We start from the raw sequence: 17,073 nt of genomic DNA, 5'->3' as shown, positions 1-17,073 counted from the left end.
GCACAACAAAAAGACTGTCACAAATTGAGCTCTCAACCAACAAGGCCTTCATCAGAACACACACACGTAAATGCAACACACACACACACATGACAGCAGTCTCTGGCTGCTGAGGTCACACTGTGAGCAGCAGAGCATAATGGGAGGTGCAGCTGGGTGGTGGGGGTTAGGAGAGGCTGTGGTATGGGGGGAGGGGGGGGGGAGGGATATAAGTGTAAGGGTGGGTGACAGTAAAGTGCTGCTTGTGGGAGCATACAGGGATGAGGTGGAGAAATGGTAGGGTAGCTAGGTGCAGTTGGGAGGTTAGACAGAGGATGGGGGAGGGTTAGTGGAAAAGGAGAGAGGTAAGAAGACTATGGGTATGTTGGTGGAACAGAGGACTGTGTAGTACAGGAATGGAAACAGGGAAGGGGCTAGAGCGCAAGGACAAAGACTTATGAAGGTTGAGGCCAGGAAGGTTATGGGAACGTAGGACATACTGCAGGGAGAGTTCCCACCTGCGCAATTCAGAAAAGACACTGAGGGATGCAGATGGCACAGGCTGTGAAGCAGTTATTGAAATGAAGAACTTTTGTGGATGTTCTGCTCAGTAGTGGGGTGGTCCAGCTATTTGTTGGCCACAGTTTGTTGGTGTTGTGACGAAGCAAGCTGGGATAATTTTACTTCCCCTCTTGTTTGCCATCTGTCTCCTTAAATTTTTTTTTTTCACTTTTAACTAATTAACATTAACATATGTGAGTGCAATCTGAATTTTCATCGAAGAGAAAGGTTGGCCCTCAGTTTTAAAGAATGTTACACCATGTCTAATTTTGTGCTTAGTTTTATGTATGTAACTGATTTTCTTATTTGACTCTGCCTAGTTAGTATCTTTTGTTATAGGGCAAAATCAGTAATTGTTTCATAACTTAAATACTATTGTTGATGTATAAACAAATATAAATTCTGTACTAATTACAAACATTTGGAGGAACAACTAATAGTACTCATAAAGGATCTATTTGGCTCTATTCAAAAACATGCAAAGCCAGCCCTTAGTTAATTCCACAGTAATTAACAGTTTTGTCAAAAATATTTTGATTTTTTAATTTCATGATTTAAACAAATAATTCAGCTTAACCCTTGTAGTAGACAAAACTGTTAAAAAGAACCAATTTTTCGATGTATTCAGTTAATCAAAGGAGTAAGTTTTCATTTTAATTTATGTAAATTAAACATCAAACAATATATAGTTTCAGTACCTATTATTGTGAGGATATACAAGGCCCCAATTTTTGGTCCCGAGACAGTCAGTCCATGGCCAAGTTTCAGACAAGAACCTATGTTGGTTAGAACAACAACGATGCATCAAATTAACTGTGAAGTAAGTGTAACACAATTAGGCTGTGTGTTGAAACAATGACAGTGTCTGTTCAGTACGTACCGCACTATTCTGCAGGATGTGTGAACTGTGTGGGTAGGTTTTTACTGCTCGTAGATGTACAACAGTAAAATATTGAAGCAAAATGTGGATGTTTGCTTGCAACCTATTAATGAGACTTATCGAAAGTTAAACAATAGTGCACTGGCCATGTAAGTGTGTATTATTGGGGGGTTGTGAACAGTGAAAGAAAACATATGTGAAAAGCAAATTTGCACCTGTCAGCTACATCAGTTAAAGTAGTGCGTGTTTCACTTCCATCCCTCAATTTTTCAGCCAGTACAGCAATGCAGTACATCGACACTGAGGACAACAAACGAAGAAATAAAGAAGGCGAATGTCACAGTGTCAATTCGTGCAGGCAGACAACTTGTTGGTTGACATGTCCACTTAGAATGCAGCACAGTGGTTGCAGTTTAGCTTGTAGATCACATGACTGCTTTCACAGGTAGCCCAGCCTTTTATGAGATAGATAATGTTTGTGACACGACTGGAGTAGGTGGTGGTGCATCTGGTCTATTACAGGGATATGAGTATGAGCAAGGGATGGGAGCAGGAGTTGTGTATGGTTGGACAAGGATATTGTGTCAGTTCAGTGAACGGTGGAATACTACGTTGGGGGGAGGGGAGGGGAGGTAGGACATTTGTCATTTCAGGGTACAATGAGATATAGTCCAAACCCTGGCAGACAATATGATTCAGTTGCTCCAGTTCTGGGTGGTACTGAGTCATGAGGGGAATGCGCTTCTTTACCTGGGCAGTGGGACTTCAGGAGTTGGTGCGTGACTGGAGAGATAAGGCATGGGAGATCTGTTTTTGTACAAGGTTGGGAGGGTAATTATGGTGAGTGAAGACCTCAGTGAGACACTTGTGTATTTCAGGGGGGCACCCCTCATCACTACAGATGTGACGGCCGTGGGTGGGTATGCTGTATGGAAGGGATATTTTGATATGGAATGGGTGGCAGCTGTTGAAGTGGAGGGACTGCTGGTGGTTGTTAAGCTTGATATGGTTAAAGGTACTGATGTAGCAATCTTTGAGATAGAGGTCAACATCGAGGAAGGTGTCTTGTTGAGTTGAGTAGGACAGGTGGAGCATATGTGGGGGTGTTGAGGTTCTGGAGGAATATGGATAGGGTGTCCTCATCCTTGATCCAGATCATGATGATGTCGTCAGTGAATATGGGCCATGTGAGGGGTTTGGGATTCTGGGTGTTTAAGAAGGATTCCTCTGGATGTCCTATGAACAGGTTGGCATAGGATCATGCCATGTATGTGCCCATAGCTGTACCCTGGATTTCTTTGTAGGTAATGTCTTCAAAAGAGCAGTAAATGTCAGTGAGTATATAGTTGGCCATGGCGATTAGGAAGGACGTTGCAGGTTTGGAATCCATAAGGTGTTGGGAAAGGTAGTGTTCTATAGCAGTAAGGTCATGGCATTCGGAATGTTAGTGTAATGGGAGATGGCATCAACAGTGATGAGCAGGGCATCATGTGGTACAGGAACAGGAACTGTGGAGAGTCAGTGGAGGAAGTTGTTGGTATCTTTTATATAGGAGGGTAGGTTGCGGTAATAGGCTGAAGGTGTTGGTCTACGAGAGCAAGGATTCTCTCAGTGGGGGCACAGTAATCAGCCACAATTGGCTATCCTAGGTGGTTGGGGTTTATGGACTTTAGGAAGCATGTGGAAGGTAGGAGTGTGGGGAGAGGTAGCAGTGACGAGAGAGACAGGCTCAGGGGAGAGGTTCTGTGATGGGCGTAAGGATTTGAGGAGATAATGGAGATCCTGCTGTATTTCTGGAGTGGGAGCACTGTGGCAGTGTTTGGAGGTGGATGAATCTGACAGCTGGCTACTTGTGAAACCTGTCATGTGGTCTACAGGCTAAGCCACAGCTACTGTGCTGCATTTTATGGGCATGACAACAAGCTGCCTGTTTGCATGACTAGCCACCAACAAACTGGGGCCAGGAAAAAGCTGGACCATCCCATCACTGACACCCAAACCTCCAGACATCAGACACTCAGATTGGTACCAAATGTTGTGTGTCGATAGACTATCAGTCAAAACTCCGATTTAGTTCATGCTGTGTGCTGTTGTCCAGTAGAAGATGTGTAAACTGCAATTAAAAGTAACACCAGAACTACGGAGTGTAGGAAAAGCTAATATGTGAGCTCTGCTTTTAAAGATCCCTAGTAGGTGAGTTGGTAGAGCATCAGATCATCATACCAAAGATCCTGAGCTCAAAATCCACTACAGGCAATTTATTTTTAACACTTTATACTTGAAACTGTTATATGGGAGAGCATTTTCCTGACATGTAAAAGGAAGTTTCAGAGTTTGTAGCAATGTTCTTCTGGTAGCGTGCTTTTGCTTTGTTAGATGAAAGTAGCAAACATAAAGTGTACATTTACACAGATAGTTGTGGTGTTACCTATACAAATGTACACTATAGATTTGCTACTTCCAACTAAAAAAGCAAAAGCAGATTGCTAAAAGAACATTGCTACAAACTCCAAAATGTCCTTTCACATGTAAGGAAAATGTTTTCCCATATAACAATTTCACACTCAAACTGTTAAAAAAGTCACTGTAGAGGGTTTCGAACTCAGGACCTTCGGTACGGCAATTTTACACTCTACCAACTCACCTACCACAGATCTTCATATTTAGAGCTCACATACACACTTTTCCTATACTCAGTAGTTATGGTGTTACCTTTAATTACTGTTTATGTATCTTCTATTGGACGAAAGCATGCAGCGCGAACTAAATTGGCGTTTTGGTTGATATTGTATTGACATACAACATTTGGTTAGATTAGATTTAATTAGATTAGATTATTTTTTTTAAAGCTGAAATAACAATACTAATAGTATGAATATATACAATACATCATTTGTTTCTATTAAAAAATTCGTCAATGGAGTAGAAGGAGTTGGTCACTAGTAAGTCTTTCAGGCTCCTTTTAAACTGATCTTTATTTGTAACTAAATTTTTTATGTTTACTGGCAAATTATTGAAGATGAGTGTTCCTGAGTAGTGGACCCCTTTTTGAACTAAAGTAAGTGCTTTTAAGTCCTTGTGCAGATCATTTTTGTTCCTGGTATTGTATGTATGAACTGAGCTGTTTGTTGGAAAAAGAGATATATTATTTAGGACAAATTTCATTAAAGAGTAAATATACTGAGAGGCAGTAGTTAGTATACCCAGTTCTTTGAAGAGGTTTCTACAGGACGTCCGTGAATTTACTCCACAAATAATACGTATTACACGCTTTTGGACTCTGAAAACTTTTGTTTGACTTGAAGAGTTACCCCAAAATATTATACCATATGACATTATGGAATGAAAATAGGCAAAGTATGCAAGCTTTTTCATTTTTATGTCGCCTATGTCTGCTAACTGTCGAATTGCAAATACAGATTTGTTAAGGCGTTTCTGCAGTTCTGTGGTGTGTTCTTCCCAACTGAATTTATTATCAAGTTGTAATCCCAGGAATTTAAGACTGTCAACCTCTTCTATTTGCTCTTCTTCGTATTTTATGCATATGCTGGGTGGAAACCTCTTACAGGTTCTGAATTGCATATTGTGAGTCTTTTCGAAGTTTAATGTCAGTGAGTTGGCTTTAAACGATTTATTAATATCCATGAAAATATCATTAGCAGATCTTTCTAGAACTACACTTGACATACTATTTATTGCAATACTTGTGTCATCTGGAAACAAAATGAACTCTGCTTCTGGCAGTGTAACTAATGAGAGATCATTAACATACACAAGAAAAAGCAATGGCCCTAAGATGGATCCCTGTGGGACACCACATGTAATTTCTTCCCATTCTGATGATGACTGATGACTTAATTCACTAGTCCCTTGCACTGACACCCTTTGTTTCCTGTTAGTGAGGTATGACTTGAACCATTTTGCAGCACTGCCCGTGACACCATAGAATTCTAATTTACTTAAAAGGATGTTGTGGTTCACACAATCAAATGCCTTTGACAAATCACAGAAAATACCTGCTGCTTGTAATTTGTTATTTAATGAATTAAGTACATTTTCACTGTAGGTGTAAATAGCCTTCTCGATATCAGAACCCTTCAGAAATCCAAACTGTGTTCTTGATAATATGTTATTTGTGGTCAGATGGTTGAGCAGCTGCCTGTACATTACTTTTTCTAAAATTTTTGAGAATGCTGGCAAAAGTGAAATCGGTCTGTAGTTTGATGGTATCTCTTTATCCCCTTTCTTGAATAGAGGCTTAACATCTGCATATTTTAGCCAGTCAGGAAATGTCCCAGTTATAATTGACTGGTTACACAAGTAACTTAGAATTGTACTAAACTCACAAGAACATGCCTTAATTAACTTTGTTGATATTTCATCGTACCCACTAGAATGCTTTGTTTTTAAAGATTTTATTATGGACGTTATTTCTTTTGGTGAAGTGAGTGATATATTCATGTAGTTGAAGCTATTTGTGAAGGCTAGTTTCAGATATTCAAGGGCATTATTTACTGATCCTGAAAGTCCCATTCTATCAGTAACGGATATAAAGTACTTGTTAAATAGATTTGCCACACTATGCCCATCAGTTACTAATGTGTCATCTACCCTAAATCTGAATGCCTGACATCTGGAGGTTAGGGTGTGAGCACATTGCCCAACACAACATTCTTCATTTCAGTGACTGCTTCACAACCTGTGCCATCTGGATTCTTCCCACCAACCCCGGCTTTTCTGAATTGCGCAGGTGGAAACCCTCCCAGCCTCAAGCTTTGTTAGTCTTTGTTCTTACCCTCTAGCCTCTTCCCTATTCCCATTCCAGCACTGCACAGTCCTCTATTCCACCAACGCACCCACAGGCTTTTTACATCTCTCCTTTTCTGCTGTCCCTCTCCCGCCCTCTGTCTAACCTTTCTTCACCTCATCCCTGTATGCTCCCACAAGCAGCACTTTACTGTCCCCCAACCCAACCCTGCTATCTCACCCCCTTCCTGCCCCAGCTTTCTCCTTACTTCCACCAACCAGCTGCATCTCCCATCATACGCTGCTGCTCGCAGTGGGGCCTCAGCAGCCAGAGACTGAGGTCACATGTGTGTGTGTGTGTGTGTGTGTGTGTGTGTGTTCTATCTCTGATGAAGGCCTTGTTGGTCAGTCGAAAGCTGATTTTCTGACAGTCTTTTTGTTGTGCCTATCTATGGCTAAGCATCTTCACTATATCGTGAGTAGCAACTTTCCTTTTCATAATATTGTTACATTCCATCCTAGATTTTCCATTGTTGAATTTTGCCTGATGGCATTTCTTTCAGCCCACAACCCTGCATTATTTTAATTTGTTACTATTTTCTAATGCATTAATTTACTCTGTGTCTGTGTTTCTTTCTCTTCTTTTCTGTGTTTCTCTTGTCGCCTTAGAAACCGCACTGCACACTCTATTTATGAGCCACACTGTATCAACCATCTCAGCTGCATACGACAGGTGGCTGCAAGACAATGCTGATTGTTTGTGCATCATCTCATGTCCCACATTATTCCACCCAATATCATTAATCCGGTACCTTCAAATTGATTATTTTTCCTGTGTCACTCTCGTGTATTTTTGCTCGTTGTTTCCTGTACCTTCTTCTGCCACATGAACTTGTATCTCATGCCTTCCTAAGAAAGAGTCTCCATTCCTTCCAAGATAATTATGTAAGTGTAGATCAGATGTGGCTAAAATTTAAAAATGCAGTGTCAACAGCAATAGACAGATTCATATTGCATAAGTTAATAAGAGAAGGGACTGATCCACCATGGTACACAAAACATGTCAGAACACTGTTGCAGAAGCAACGAAAAAAGCTTGCCAAATTCAGAAGAACGCAAAATCCCCAAGACTGGGCTAAGTTTCACGGAAGCTCAAAATTTAGTGGGGACGTCAATGCAAGATGCTTTTATAGTTTCCACAATGAAATATTGTATCAAAATATGGTAGAGAATCCAAAGAGATTCTGGTTGTATGTAAAGTACACCAGTGGCAAAAAACCGTCAATACCGTCACTGCGCGATAGCGATGGAAATGTTACCGATGATGTTGCCACTAAAGTGGAGTTACTAAATACAGTTTTCCATAATTCCTTCATGAAAGAAGACAAAGTAAATATTCCAGAGTTCAAAACCAGAACAGCTGTTAGCATGAGCGACATAAAAGTAGATATCTTAGGTGTTGCGAAACAACTCAAATCACTTAAGAAAGGCAAGTCTTCTGGTCCAGATGGTATACCAATCAGGTTCCTCTCAGAGTGGAGGTGGCTTACAAAACACTCGTTCGACCTATACTTGAGTATTGCTCATCAGTGTGGGATCCGTACCAGGTCGGGTTGACGGAGGAGATAGAGAAGATCCAAAGAAGAGCGGCGCATTTTGTCACAGGGTTATTTGGTAAGCGTGATAGCGTTACGGAGATGTTTAGCAAACTCAAGTGGCAGACTCTGCAAGAGAGGCGCTCTGCATCGCGGCGTAGCTTGCTGTCCAGGTTTCGAGAGGGTGCGTTTCTGGATGAGGTATCGAATATATTGCTTCCCCCTACTTATACCTCCCGAGGAGATCATGAATGTAAAATTAGAGAGATTCGAGCACGCACGGAGGCTTTCAGACAGTTGTTCTTCCCGCGAACCATACGCGACTGGAACAGAAAAGGGAGGTAATGACAGTGGCACGTAAAGTGCCCTCCACCACACACCGTTGGGTGGCCCTGCGGAGTATAAATGTAGAATATGTGGCGATGGTAGGGTGTATGGGACAGGTCTTGCATTTAGGTCTATTACAGGGGCATAAGCCATGAGGTAAGGGATTGGGAGCAGGGGTCATGTAAGGATAGACGAGGATATTGTGTAGGTTCAGTGGATGGCGGAATACCACTGTGGGAGGAGTGGGAAGGATAGTGGGCAGGACATTTCTCATTTCAGGGCACAGCAAGAGGTAATCGAAACTCTGGTGGAGAATGAAATTCAGTTACTCCAGTCCTGGGTGGTACTGAGTTATGAGGAGAATGTTCCTCTGTGGCCGGACGGTGGGGCTTTGGGAGGTGGTGGGAGACTGGATAGATAAGGCTTGGGAGATTTGTTTTTGTACAAAGTTGGGAGGATAATTATGGTCAGTGAAGGCTTCAGTGAGGCCCTCAGTATATTTCGAGAGGGACTGCTTGTCACTGCAGATGCGATGACCACAGGTGGCTAGGCTGTACTACAGGGACTTCTTGGTATGGAATGGGTGGCACAGGGTACCACAAAATGGTGGTGAGGAGGCACGAGTAGGAAGGAGGTGACAGGACAGAACGGGCGGAAAAAAATTCTGAGAGCAGAGAACGTGTTGTAAGGATAACTCCTACCTGCACAGTTCAGAAAAGCTCATGGTGAAGGGGAGGATCTACATGGCCTGGGCTGTGAAGCAGACATAAAAATAAAGCAAGTTATGTTCAGCTGCATGTTATGCCGCAGGGTGGTCTACTTTGCTCTTGGACACAATTTGGTGGTGGCTATTGATCCTGGTGGACAGCTGATTGGCAGTCACACCAATATAAAAAGCTATGCAGTGAATGTAGCAGAGATGGTATATGATATGGCCGTACAAATTTGGGAGTTATCCTTGCAACACATTCTTTGTTCCCAACATTATTGTGGACTCAACTTATGGTAACCTACTGTCCTACCACCCTCCAGCCAACAGTTTCCGCCCCTTCTGATCCATCACCTCCTTCCTATGTCCTCTCACCCTCACTGGGTGCCACTCTATGCCAACACACCTGCCCATCTTTCCCCTTCCCTGCTCCTCTCCTTTTCTGCTCCCCCCCCCCCCCCCTCCATACTCCCTGCCTGATAGTCTCCAGATGCTGCACCTGGTGGCAGTCTTGTCTTGTCATGTTTCCATCTAGACCCTTCCGCACACTAGCTTACAGTAAGTAGCAATCTATCCTTTTCCTTATGTTATTGATATTCCAACCAGGAGTTTCCATTATTTAAAATTAATGCAATATTCACTTTTTAAAGTCCAATTACTTCCATTACTTTTCTTTCTTTTTCTTCATTCAAACAACAGAGAATCCAGGATGGAGCAATAACAATCAAAAGTGACAGATTGCTACTCACCACACAGAGGAGGCATTGAGTAGCAGACAGTAACAATAAAAAAGAATGCCAGATATATTCAGCTATCAGAGTAAGTCATCCATGAGACATAGAAGAAACACAAACATTCACACATGCACAACTCGCACATATATGGCCACTGTCATTTCAAGACACTAATGACCTATTCGAGCCATGCACGTGTGAGTAGTGTTTGCGTGAAAGTGTTTGAGTTTTCCAGACCTGATGAAAGACCTAGCTGAATATGTTTAGCATTCCTTTCCTTTGTGCCTACATGCAACTCAAAGCCTCCTCTATGTTGGGAGTAGCAATTGTTGTTTGGGTATGAGTGTCACAGCTAGCCACTTGTGTATGGGGAATCGTGTTCCCAAGCCTACAGGGTGCCTGCAGTATCGGCAAGAGCTGTCAAAGAAGAAGAGAAAAACTCTTCCACAAGGTGACAACTAGCCAGGAGCACTTGGAAGTATTTTGGTACAGCAGCAGGCATTTGTATAAGTAGGTGCCACTAGCCATTAAAGTGTGAGCAGATCCCCACCCTCCTCTCCTTGATAAACCACAGTAGCAGATGTCCTTGCCATCTCACAATGTATTTCAGTCAGTTAATGCACTGATAAAACGTGATGAATGCCTGGGTAGATTTAAGAATGTGTCTTCTCAACAATGTCTGGATGAATTAATTCATAGATAAATAAATATCTGAGAATACACTGTATATGATCATGTCTTCACTTTCAGTTGACTTGTGATACAGCAGCTGACTACTGACTCAGATATTGTCATGTGATATTTCAAATACATAGTGAATGTCTGCATGCAGCAGCAACTAGTGATGATCCAGGATCATGAGAACAGAGGAGTTATCAACAATTAGCAAGGATATGTCAAATACATTTCCCATGCTAATCACCAACAGTCAGCTGGAAAGTAATGCCTATTGACTGCCTGCAGAAACTTCCTCTATGGTACGACAAATATTTTACTTATGGCATATACTCTAAATAGTGTCACAATCTCAACCAGTAATTTTTTCTTGAAACTTCCTGGCAGGTTAAAACTGTGTGCCAGACCGAGACTCGAACTCAGAACCTTTGCCTTTCGCAGGCAAATGCTTTATCAAGAAGCACTTGCCTGTGAAAGACAAGGTCCCGAGTTCAAGTCTAAGTCTGGCACACAGTTTCAATCTGCCAGGAAGTTTCATATCAGTGCACATTCCGCTGCAGAGTGAAAATCTTATTCTGAAATTTTTTCTTGCCTTGCAAAGAACAGTACAACTGTTATGATCGATTATTTACTTTAATCACTCAAACTCACAACAATTCTCATGTGTTTTACCAACTTATTTTTCACTATTTATTAATTAAAAATTAATTAATAATTTTGAGGAAGACATCTAAGATTGAGAGGGAACTAACTTACTGGAGTGAGATATTTGTATGTAAGGCTTGCATTATCTGCAAGAACATCAGCTGCCAGGTCGAAATACTCATATTTACAATAAAGCAGCAAGAGATTTCCAAATGTTTCAGGAGGAAATGGGTTTTGTTGCAATAAGAACTGAAGCTTTTCAAATCCTTCTGTGGGCTTTGTGTCCATATTCATCAGTGCTTGATTATGGAGTGTAACAGCATCTAGTTCTTCCTCAGACCTTGGAGGCATATCAGTTAAAGCTTCCCTAGCGGCTTCATCTGTAAAGAAATGACAACAGTGTTTAAAATTATTACACTTCTTCTGGGCACATAAAAGTGTGAAAAACAAAAAAAATGTTCGACATGTATAAGATGATTGATGAGAAAAGACAATCTTTGTAAGTAAATATGCTCTGCACCGATCTTAAAGATGTAATATAATGATCTATAAAAATAGAATCAATTGAGCAGGATAAGATCACAAATCCCCAGATGATAAATTAATCCAAGTGAAATTGTTGTAACATCAAGCTGAACACATATATTTCAGAGATGACACAATACATGTAAGTCACAGAGCAAGTAGACAAAGTAAGACATGTGCTGGCTGGCCGCTTAGGTGGGGCGGCTGCTGCATGGCTGGCAGACAGTGCCACATGTAAATGATGCGCGTAACTGCGTGGCGGCACTTTGAAAGATCGGCGAGTCACAACAGAAATACTGCGGGAAACTAGATTAAAACGACCACTACCATAAAAAGAACATTTGACAATAAAGTTATAAATGAAAGAAATGTAGTGGTTTAATAAAAAAAGAAAAATGGGAGAAGAGTGACCGTGAAAAAAGGGAAAGAAAGAAATGCAGATCGGACTTCGTATCACAGAAAATCTATTGTTGGGGTGGTCCTTGTGGCGTTTTTGAGCAAAAGTTAAACCAATTTCCACTACAAAATTTTTGAAAAGGAACAGAGAATAACAGAATGTAACTGACAGGGGGAAGTGGCGTAGATAAATCATCCTTTACCAGGTTAACTTGTCTTCTTTCTTGCGGCGTCTCCTTCATTTCTGGGTGAAAAGTCGGCTCCGAAATCTTGCAGTAAGTTTCATTGTCCAGGAATTTATAATGTGCACAAAACCGTCTTGCTCTTAAATACAATTTATTTTAGTTGCTTCTCTCCATCCTCCGAATTTCATAATAACTTCCACAATGTCTACACATTAATAAGTTTATTCGTCTTAATCAGCTCACGTCTGCCTTAAGCTACTGCTATCAAGAGACAATTGAAAACGGATAGAAAAACAAAAAAGGTTACAATTTTGGTATTTTCTCTCTGCCGTCGAGCGCTCATACTGCTGCGACGGGATATTTATATCTGAGGGGACGAATGTAGCGCGGCGAAATTCAAAGTCCCGCTACATCGCCCCCTCGACTGTCACGCTAAAACATTTAGCGTGGCAGGCTAGCAAACAATAGAATAGATATACCTAAATGTCAATTATACATATTTTCTTAGGAAAGGCCACGTGCATTCATAGGGGATTATCTTACTTTCTAAATCTATATACTAAATACAATTATTACAGTTTGGATCCTTTGTACACAATTAATAAATATATTTACATACAGTTTGTTTGAAAAAGCTGCTCGCCAGCGCAGTTAATGTTGTGTGCTCCCAGCGTTGGTTTCCCAATGCATCTCTGGCAGCACGTAGTCTTTGCGCACGCGCAGTAGCATCACTGAATTTCGCGTGCGGCAGTTTCAAAATTGCTGTGTTATGACAGTCTTGAACAGTATTCACTTTCACAAAGTGTTCATTACAAGTTGTTATTCCAGCATAAATGGCGTGTTAAGTCCGGTGACACCATAAGATTGAGCGTGTGCGTGATCTGAAGCAATGTCTATGTCTTCTGTTACGACACAACACTCCAGGTCCTTGTGCGTTTTCATGACTATTGTTCCCGGGGCATATATGGTCGATGTAGTTTTTAGTCTCCACATCGCCTACGACAGGTGCTGAGTTTATTGTCTCTAAAGCATCTGAAGGCCGGCCAGGAACAACGGCGTCGATGTTCGCAAAGGTAGGTGTTTCACCACATTGTTTACACTTGCCAACAAACGTTCATTTGCAGTGTGAAAATCCTCATTATCGTCGAAGTAAATTGCAGTTTATATCGATTTACAAACAGTTATTTGGTTTATGCAACATAAGTTTCATAAACAACACAAAATTCGTCGTTTATAACGTTCACTGTTTAACACAGTTTGTAACACTTTTTTGCCATATTTACATTTTAACAAAGCTCACTTTGTCCAAGCATGTTTACATCGTTAATTCTGAAAGCTTACATTCCGTGGTCACATTTCAAAATATGTTGACAATATGCAAAGTTTTTATACATATACAAATACATATAAATTTACAAGAATATGCATGTGAAATATCTATACTAAAAAAAATTTATACTAAGTCCCATTGGCTTTCTTTTATTGGGGTATTAATTTTTTATTCAGGTTTGGGTGTGCCAAGGGATATAAGACTTAATATTTAAAAGCACGGGCTTTCCTTCATTTATTATTTACCTCTTTTTTTTTTTTTTTTTTTTTTTTTTTTTTTTTTTTTTTTTTAATATTATTCCATATCTTGGCTAGTGGTTGACCAGGCTTGTAATGCCATTCTCAATTTTCTTCATTTCTTTTAATTCATACCTGAAAGTTTACTGTCACACAATATATTCTTACATTCCATAAACAAACAACACCCAGCTGCAGGAGGTGGTAGGATAATGGAGAAAGAAAGAAAGAAAGACTGGAAGAAACTATTCACTACCTATAAACTACCAAATCCTACAGCTAATACATAAAAAAAGAGAACATAATACATTATAACGTTTGCATCACCTTCAAGGGGTGTGTGAAAGGAGGTACTTACAATTTACCAAATCATGGGTAAATGTAAGTGTCCTTACGTCAAGTCTGTGTAGTGTAACGTCATGACAGATTCTCTGTTTGTGTTCTGACTGTTCATATGACTAAGTGTATTATACCTTAACAAATCCTTGCATGAGTAAATCACATATCTGCTCAGTACTTCCTCGATATCTCCACTTCTTGTGGATACCGTCTATACAAATGGAAAATATATCTCTCAGAGATTGTCTCTCTCATAATGTGTATTATATAATAACATACCAAATTTCCTCTCAAGAGTTCAACCATGAACTTTCTTCTACTTTAGTGAAGGTTAAACATCATGTATGTGGTGTATATATATATCATTTCTTTGTATAAAACATAAATAAAGAACATAGTATTATAATTGACAGTAAAATGTCTCTTTCTCAGTGTCCGTTGCTCGATGTCGGCTGCACGGGTGGCCACTGCTCCTTTTTTACTTACCTTGCATTGCCTGAAAAAGTGGAGGTGTTGTACGAATCGCAAAACGGCCTTAATAACTCTATCTTTTGCTTCCTCAGGGTTTTCTGTCTTGTGTAAAAAAAAAATTTTTCTATACAAATGTATTCACATGAGGGCTGTGTAAAAACTGTATTTCAACTTAAGTTCCTTAAAATATCATTCTCCTTATCTGAGCACTAACTAGAAATGTTTTCTTCCACACACTGGCTTAACAAAACTTAACGAAAGGTTACCAAGTTACACTTCTGCAATAAATTAAGGCTAACGTGTTTCCAAGTTACATTCTTATTAAACTTCTTTCCACAGCTGTAATCATCATTATGTTCACTCTGCTTTTCTTGCATTCATTCATTTTCGAGGGCACTGTAAAGAGATTCACCTTTAACGCCTTGTACTCACGTGTTTTAACTCATCACAAATGTATTCTCTCGAACTGAAATTCTTATGTAATCTTAAAGATGTAGACTGTTTACTCACTTCTCCATGTAGCACAATATTACCAAAACATTCTCACTCATTCCTTATTCACATATTCATCATAATATATATATTCTTATACATTAAACATATTCCTCATCAAACATTAATATATCACATACGTGGGGCCATTTGGCACTTCCATTCTCTTAAAACTCCAATATCATCTTCCTCAAATAATCTCTTGTCTCCATCAACAACTTCACAGTAACTTACCTTCTTATATTAACCTAAATATTAACTCATTCATACTGATCATTCATTCTTACGTCCTCATTCATTCTGCTACATACCTATGTCATTACTGATCTCAATAGCTATTATTTCCTCTCATTGTAGTGCCTTGAAATAACTAACTAGTTGTTGATTCACGTTATAATTTACAATTAACAACAAATGTAACCTGTGTAGATCTCATTCCTACATGAATATCTTTTCTCACCTGGGTTTACATTCTCTTCATAATTATGTATACAAGTGTAACTGCAGTATATAATTTCCATAAATGAATGTTTGTGTTCTTAGGCTGAATAACTTAATGTGTCGTGTATTCAATACAAATATTTATGATCTCGTTTTCACAGCAACTTGCTCATGTTCAACTTAGTTATCATTATATTATGTTGTTTTAGTGCACAAAGGGTTTCAAATGTCTGTGGGGATGCAGCCCCCTCGGCTTGTGAGATAGCGGGTATTCTAGGGAGTAACAACCTGGGTGAGGTATGCTTGCTATTCTGAAAGGACCTGAATATAATAGCTGCCATTTTCTGTTCAGTTGTTTTAATTTTGTAGACTTGGGATGTGAACGCAAAAGAACAAGGTCATCAACCTGATAGGTTTGTTAATTCCTGTTCTGCTGTCATTTTGTCGTCGTACCTGAGGAAACAAACCGTCTCTGCCGTTGCGCTCTTACAACACCTCACGACCGAAGCACGAGCGCTTAGCTCGGTCGTCGACTGTTTTCCGTCGTCTGCTGTGTTTGGCCGGGTTCATTGACCAGCTCCACTATGTACATTCCGGCCGGTTGGCGCCCACGCGTCAGCTGATGGCGCGCCGCAATTGTTATTGCTACTTCGTGGCGGGGAGTGCATAACTGTACTAGGGAACGGGGGCGGATTCCGTGGAGGGTTATGATTTGTCATGCGTGAATTTTGTGTGTTCCACATATTCTGTCGGTGATTGTTGGGATTGCTAATGTTTTGGTGGTAATTATGTCTGTTATATGTCACGTTCCTGTCAAAGTAGCCCGGGTTGTACCGGTTATTCTCACGTCTCCTATTGTTGTTGTTGTTGTACTGTCTGTAATTTTCATTTTGCTTGTAGTTACCATTTTGATATGGGTGATAATTATTATTATTATTATTATTCCACGAATATCTGCGGTTGTTCCTACTGTCATACACGTTTCCATTTGAATATGTTTCGCGCGCTGGCATCGTATTGTGTCGCGGCGCGGACGGATGGTTCCACCAACCACCGTCACTACGGTTCCTTTGGGGTGGGTGCTGATTTTGGTTACTAATATGAATAAAATTTGAATGGCGTGAATCGCCTCTGTAAACTACGTCCATTTGATCTAAGAAGTTTAAGAAAGTCTTAACGTCATTCTCCGGTACTCCTATTAATCTGTCTCTGTATGGAAAGGGTAAGTGGCTCTTTAAAGTGTCAATTATAGCTGGCAAGTCGGCTGGTTTGGACCAGTACAGTGTCTTGTCTAGGTAACTCTCAAAGTATTGTCTTAATGTCTCTTTTTTAGGGTCATAGGTCTCCGGGTTGCACACTTCTCTCCTTAGACTCTGTTGCTCATTTTCGGACCAGAATTCGTCCAAGAAGGCTTGTTCGAACTGATCAAACGTAAGGCACCGCCGTTTCATAGCGGCACCCCACTTAGCTGCTCGTCCTCTCATGAGATTGGTGACGTATCTGATTTTATCGACTTCTGACCAACTACGTGGAAAAACACCGTCAAATGATCTAATAAACACAATAGGGTGGACTTTGTGCTTGTCCTCACTGGAAAATGTCTGGAAATGCCCATGTCTTACAAACGTGTCATCGGCCATGCCGGTTGGCATAACTGTATTGACGTAGTTTGTGTCACTTGCTACTCTAGGTGTCGTGTCGTAATATTGCTCGTTTGGTGGAAAAGAAGGCGGCACATTGTAATTTTGATTGGAAATAGGTGATTCCACAATAGGTGTTCTGTCTGTGTCATTAGCCATGGTTTTAG

General features: G+C 40.4%; 1 protein-coding gene across 1 annotated transcript in view; it reads right to left on the bottom strand.

Annotated features, from left to right (window-relative positions):
* The window catches only part of LOC126260958 (tetratricopeptide repeat protein 30A), a 176,962-nt gene that overhangs the window by 62,389 nt on the left and 97,500 nt on the right, over positions 1 to 17,073 (bottom strand). Inside the window, exon 7 of the mRNA XM_049958474.1 lies at positions 10,963 to 11,231. Coding sequence (XP_049814431.1) covers positions 10,963 to 11,231 — 269 coding nt within the window. The remainder of the gene's footprint in view (positions 1 to 10,962; positions 11,232 to 17,073) is intronic.

The sequence above is a fragment of the Schistocerca nitens genome, chromosome 5, assembly GCF_023898315.1.
Source record: "Schistocerca nitens isolate TAMUIC-IGC-003100 chromosome 5, iqSchNite1.1, whole genome shotgun sequence".
Lineage (NCBI taxonomy): Eukaryota > Metazoa > Arthropoda > Insecta > Orthoptera > Acrididae > Schistocerca > Schistocerca nitens.
Note: the sequence above shows the minus strand (reverse complement) of the source record. Positions and strands in the feature narration are given on the sequence as shown.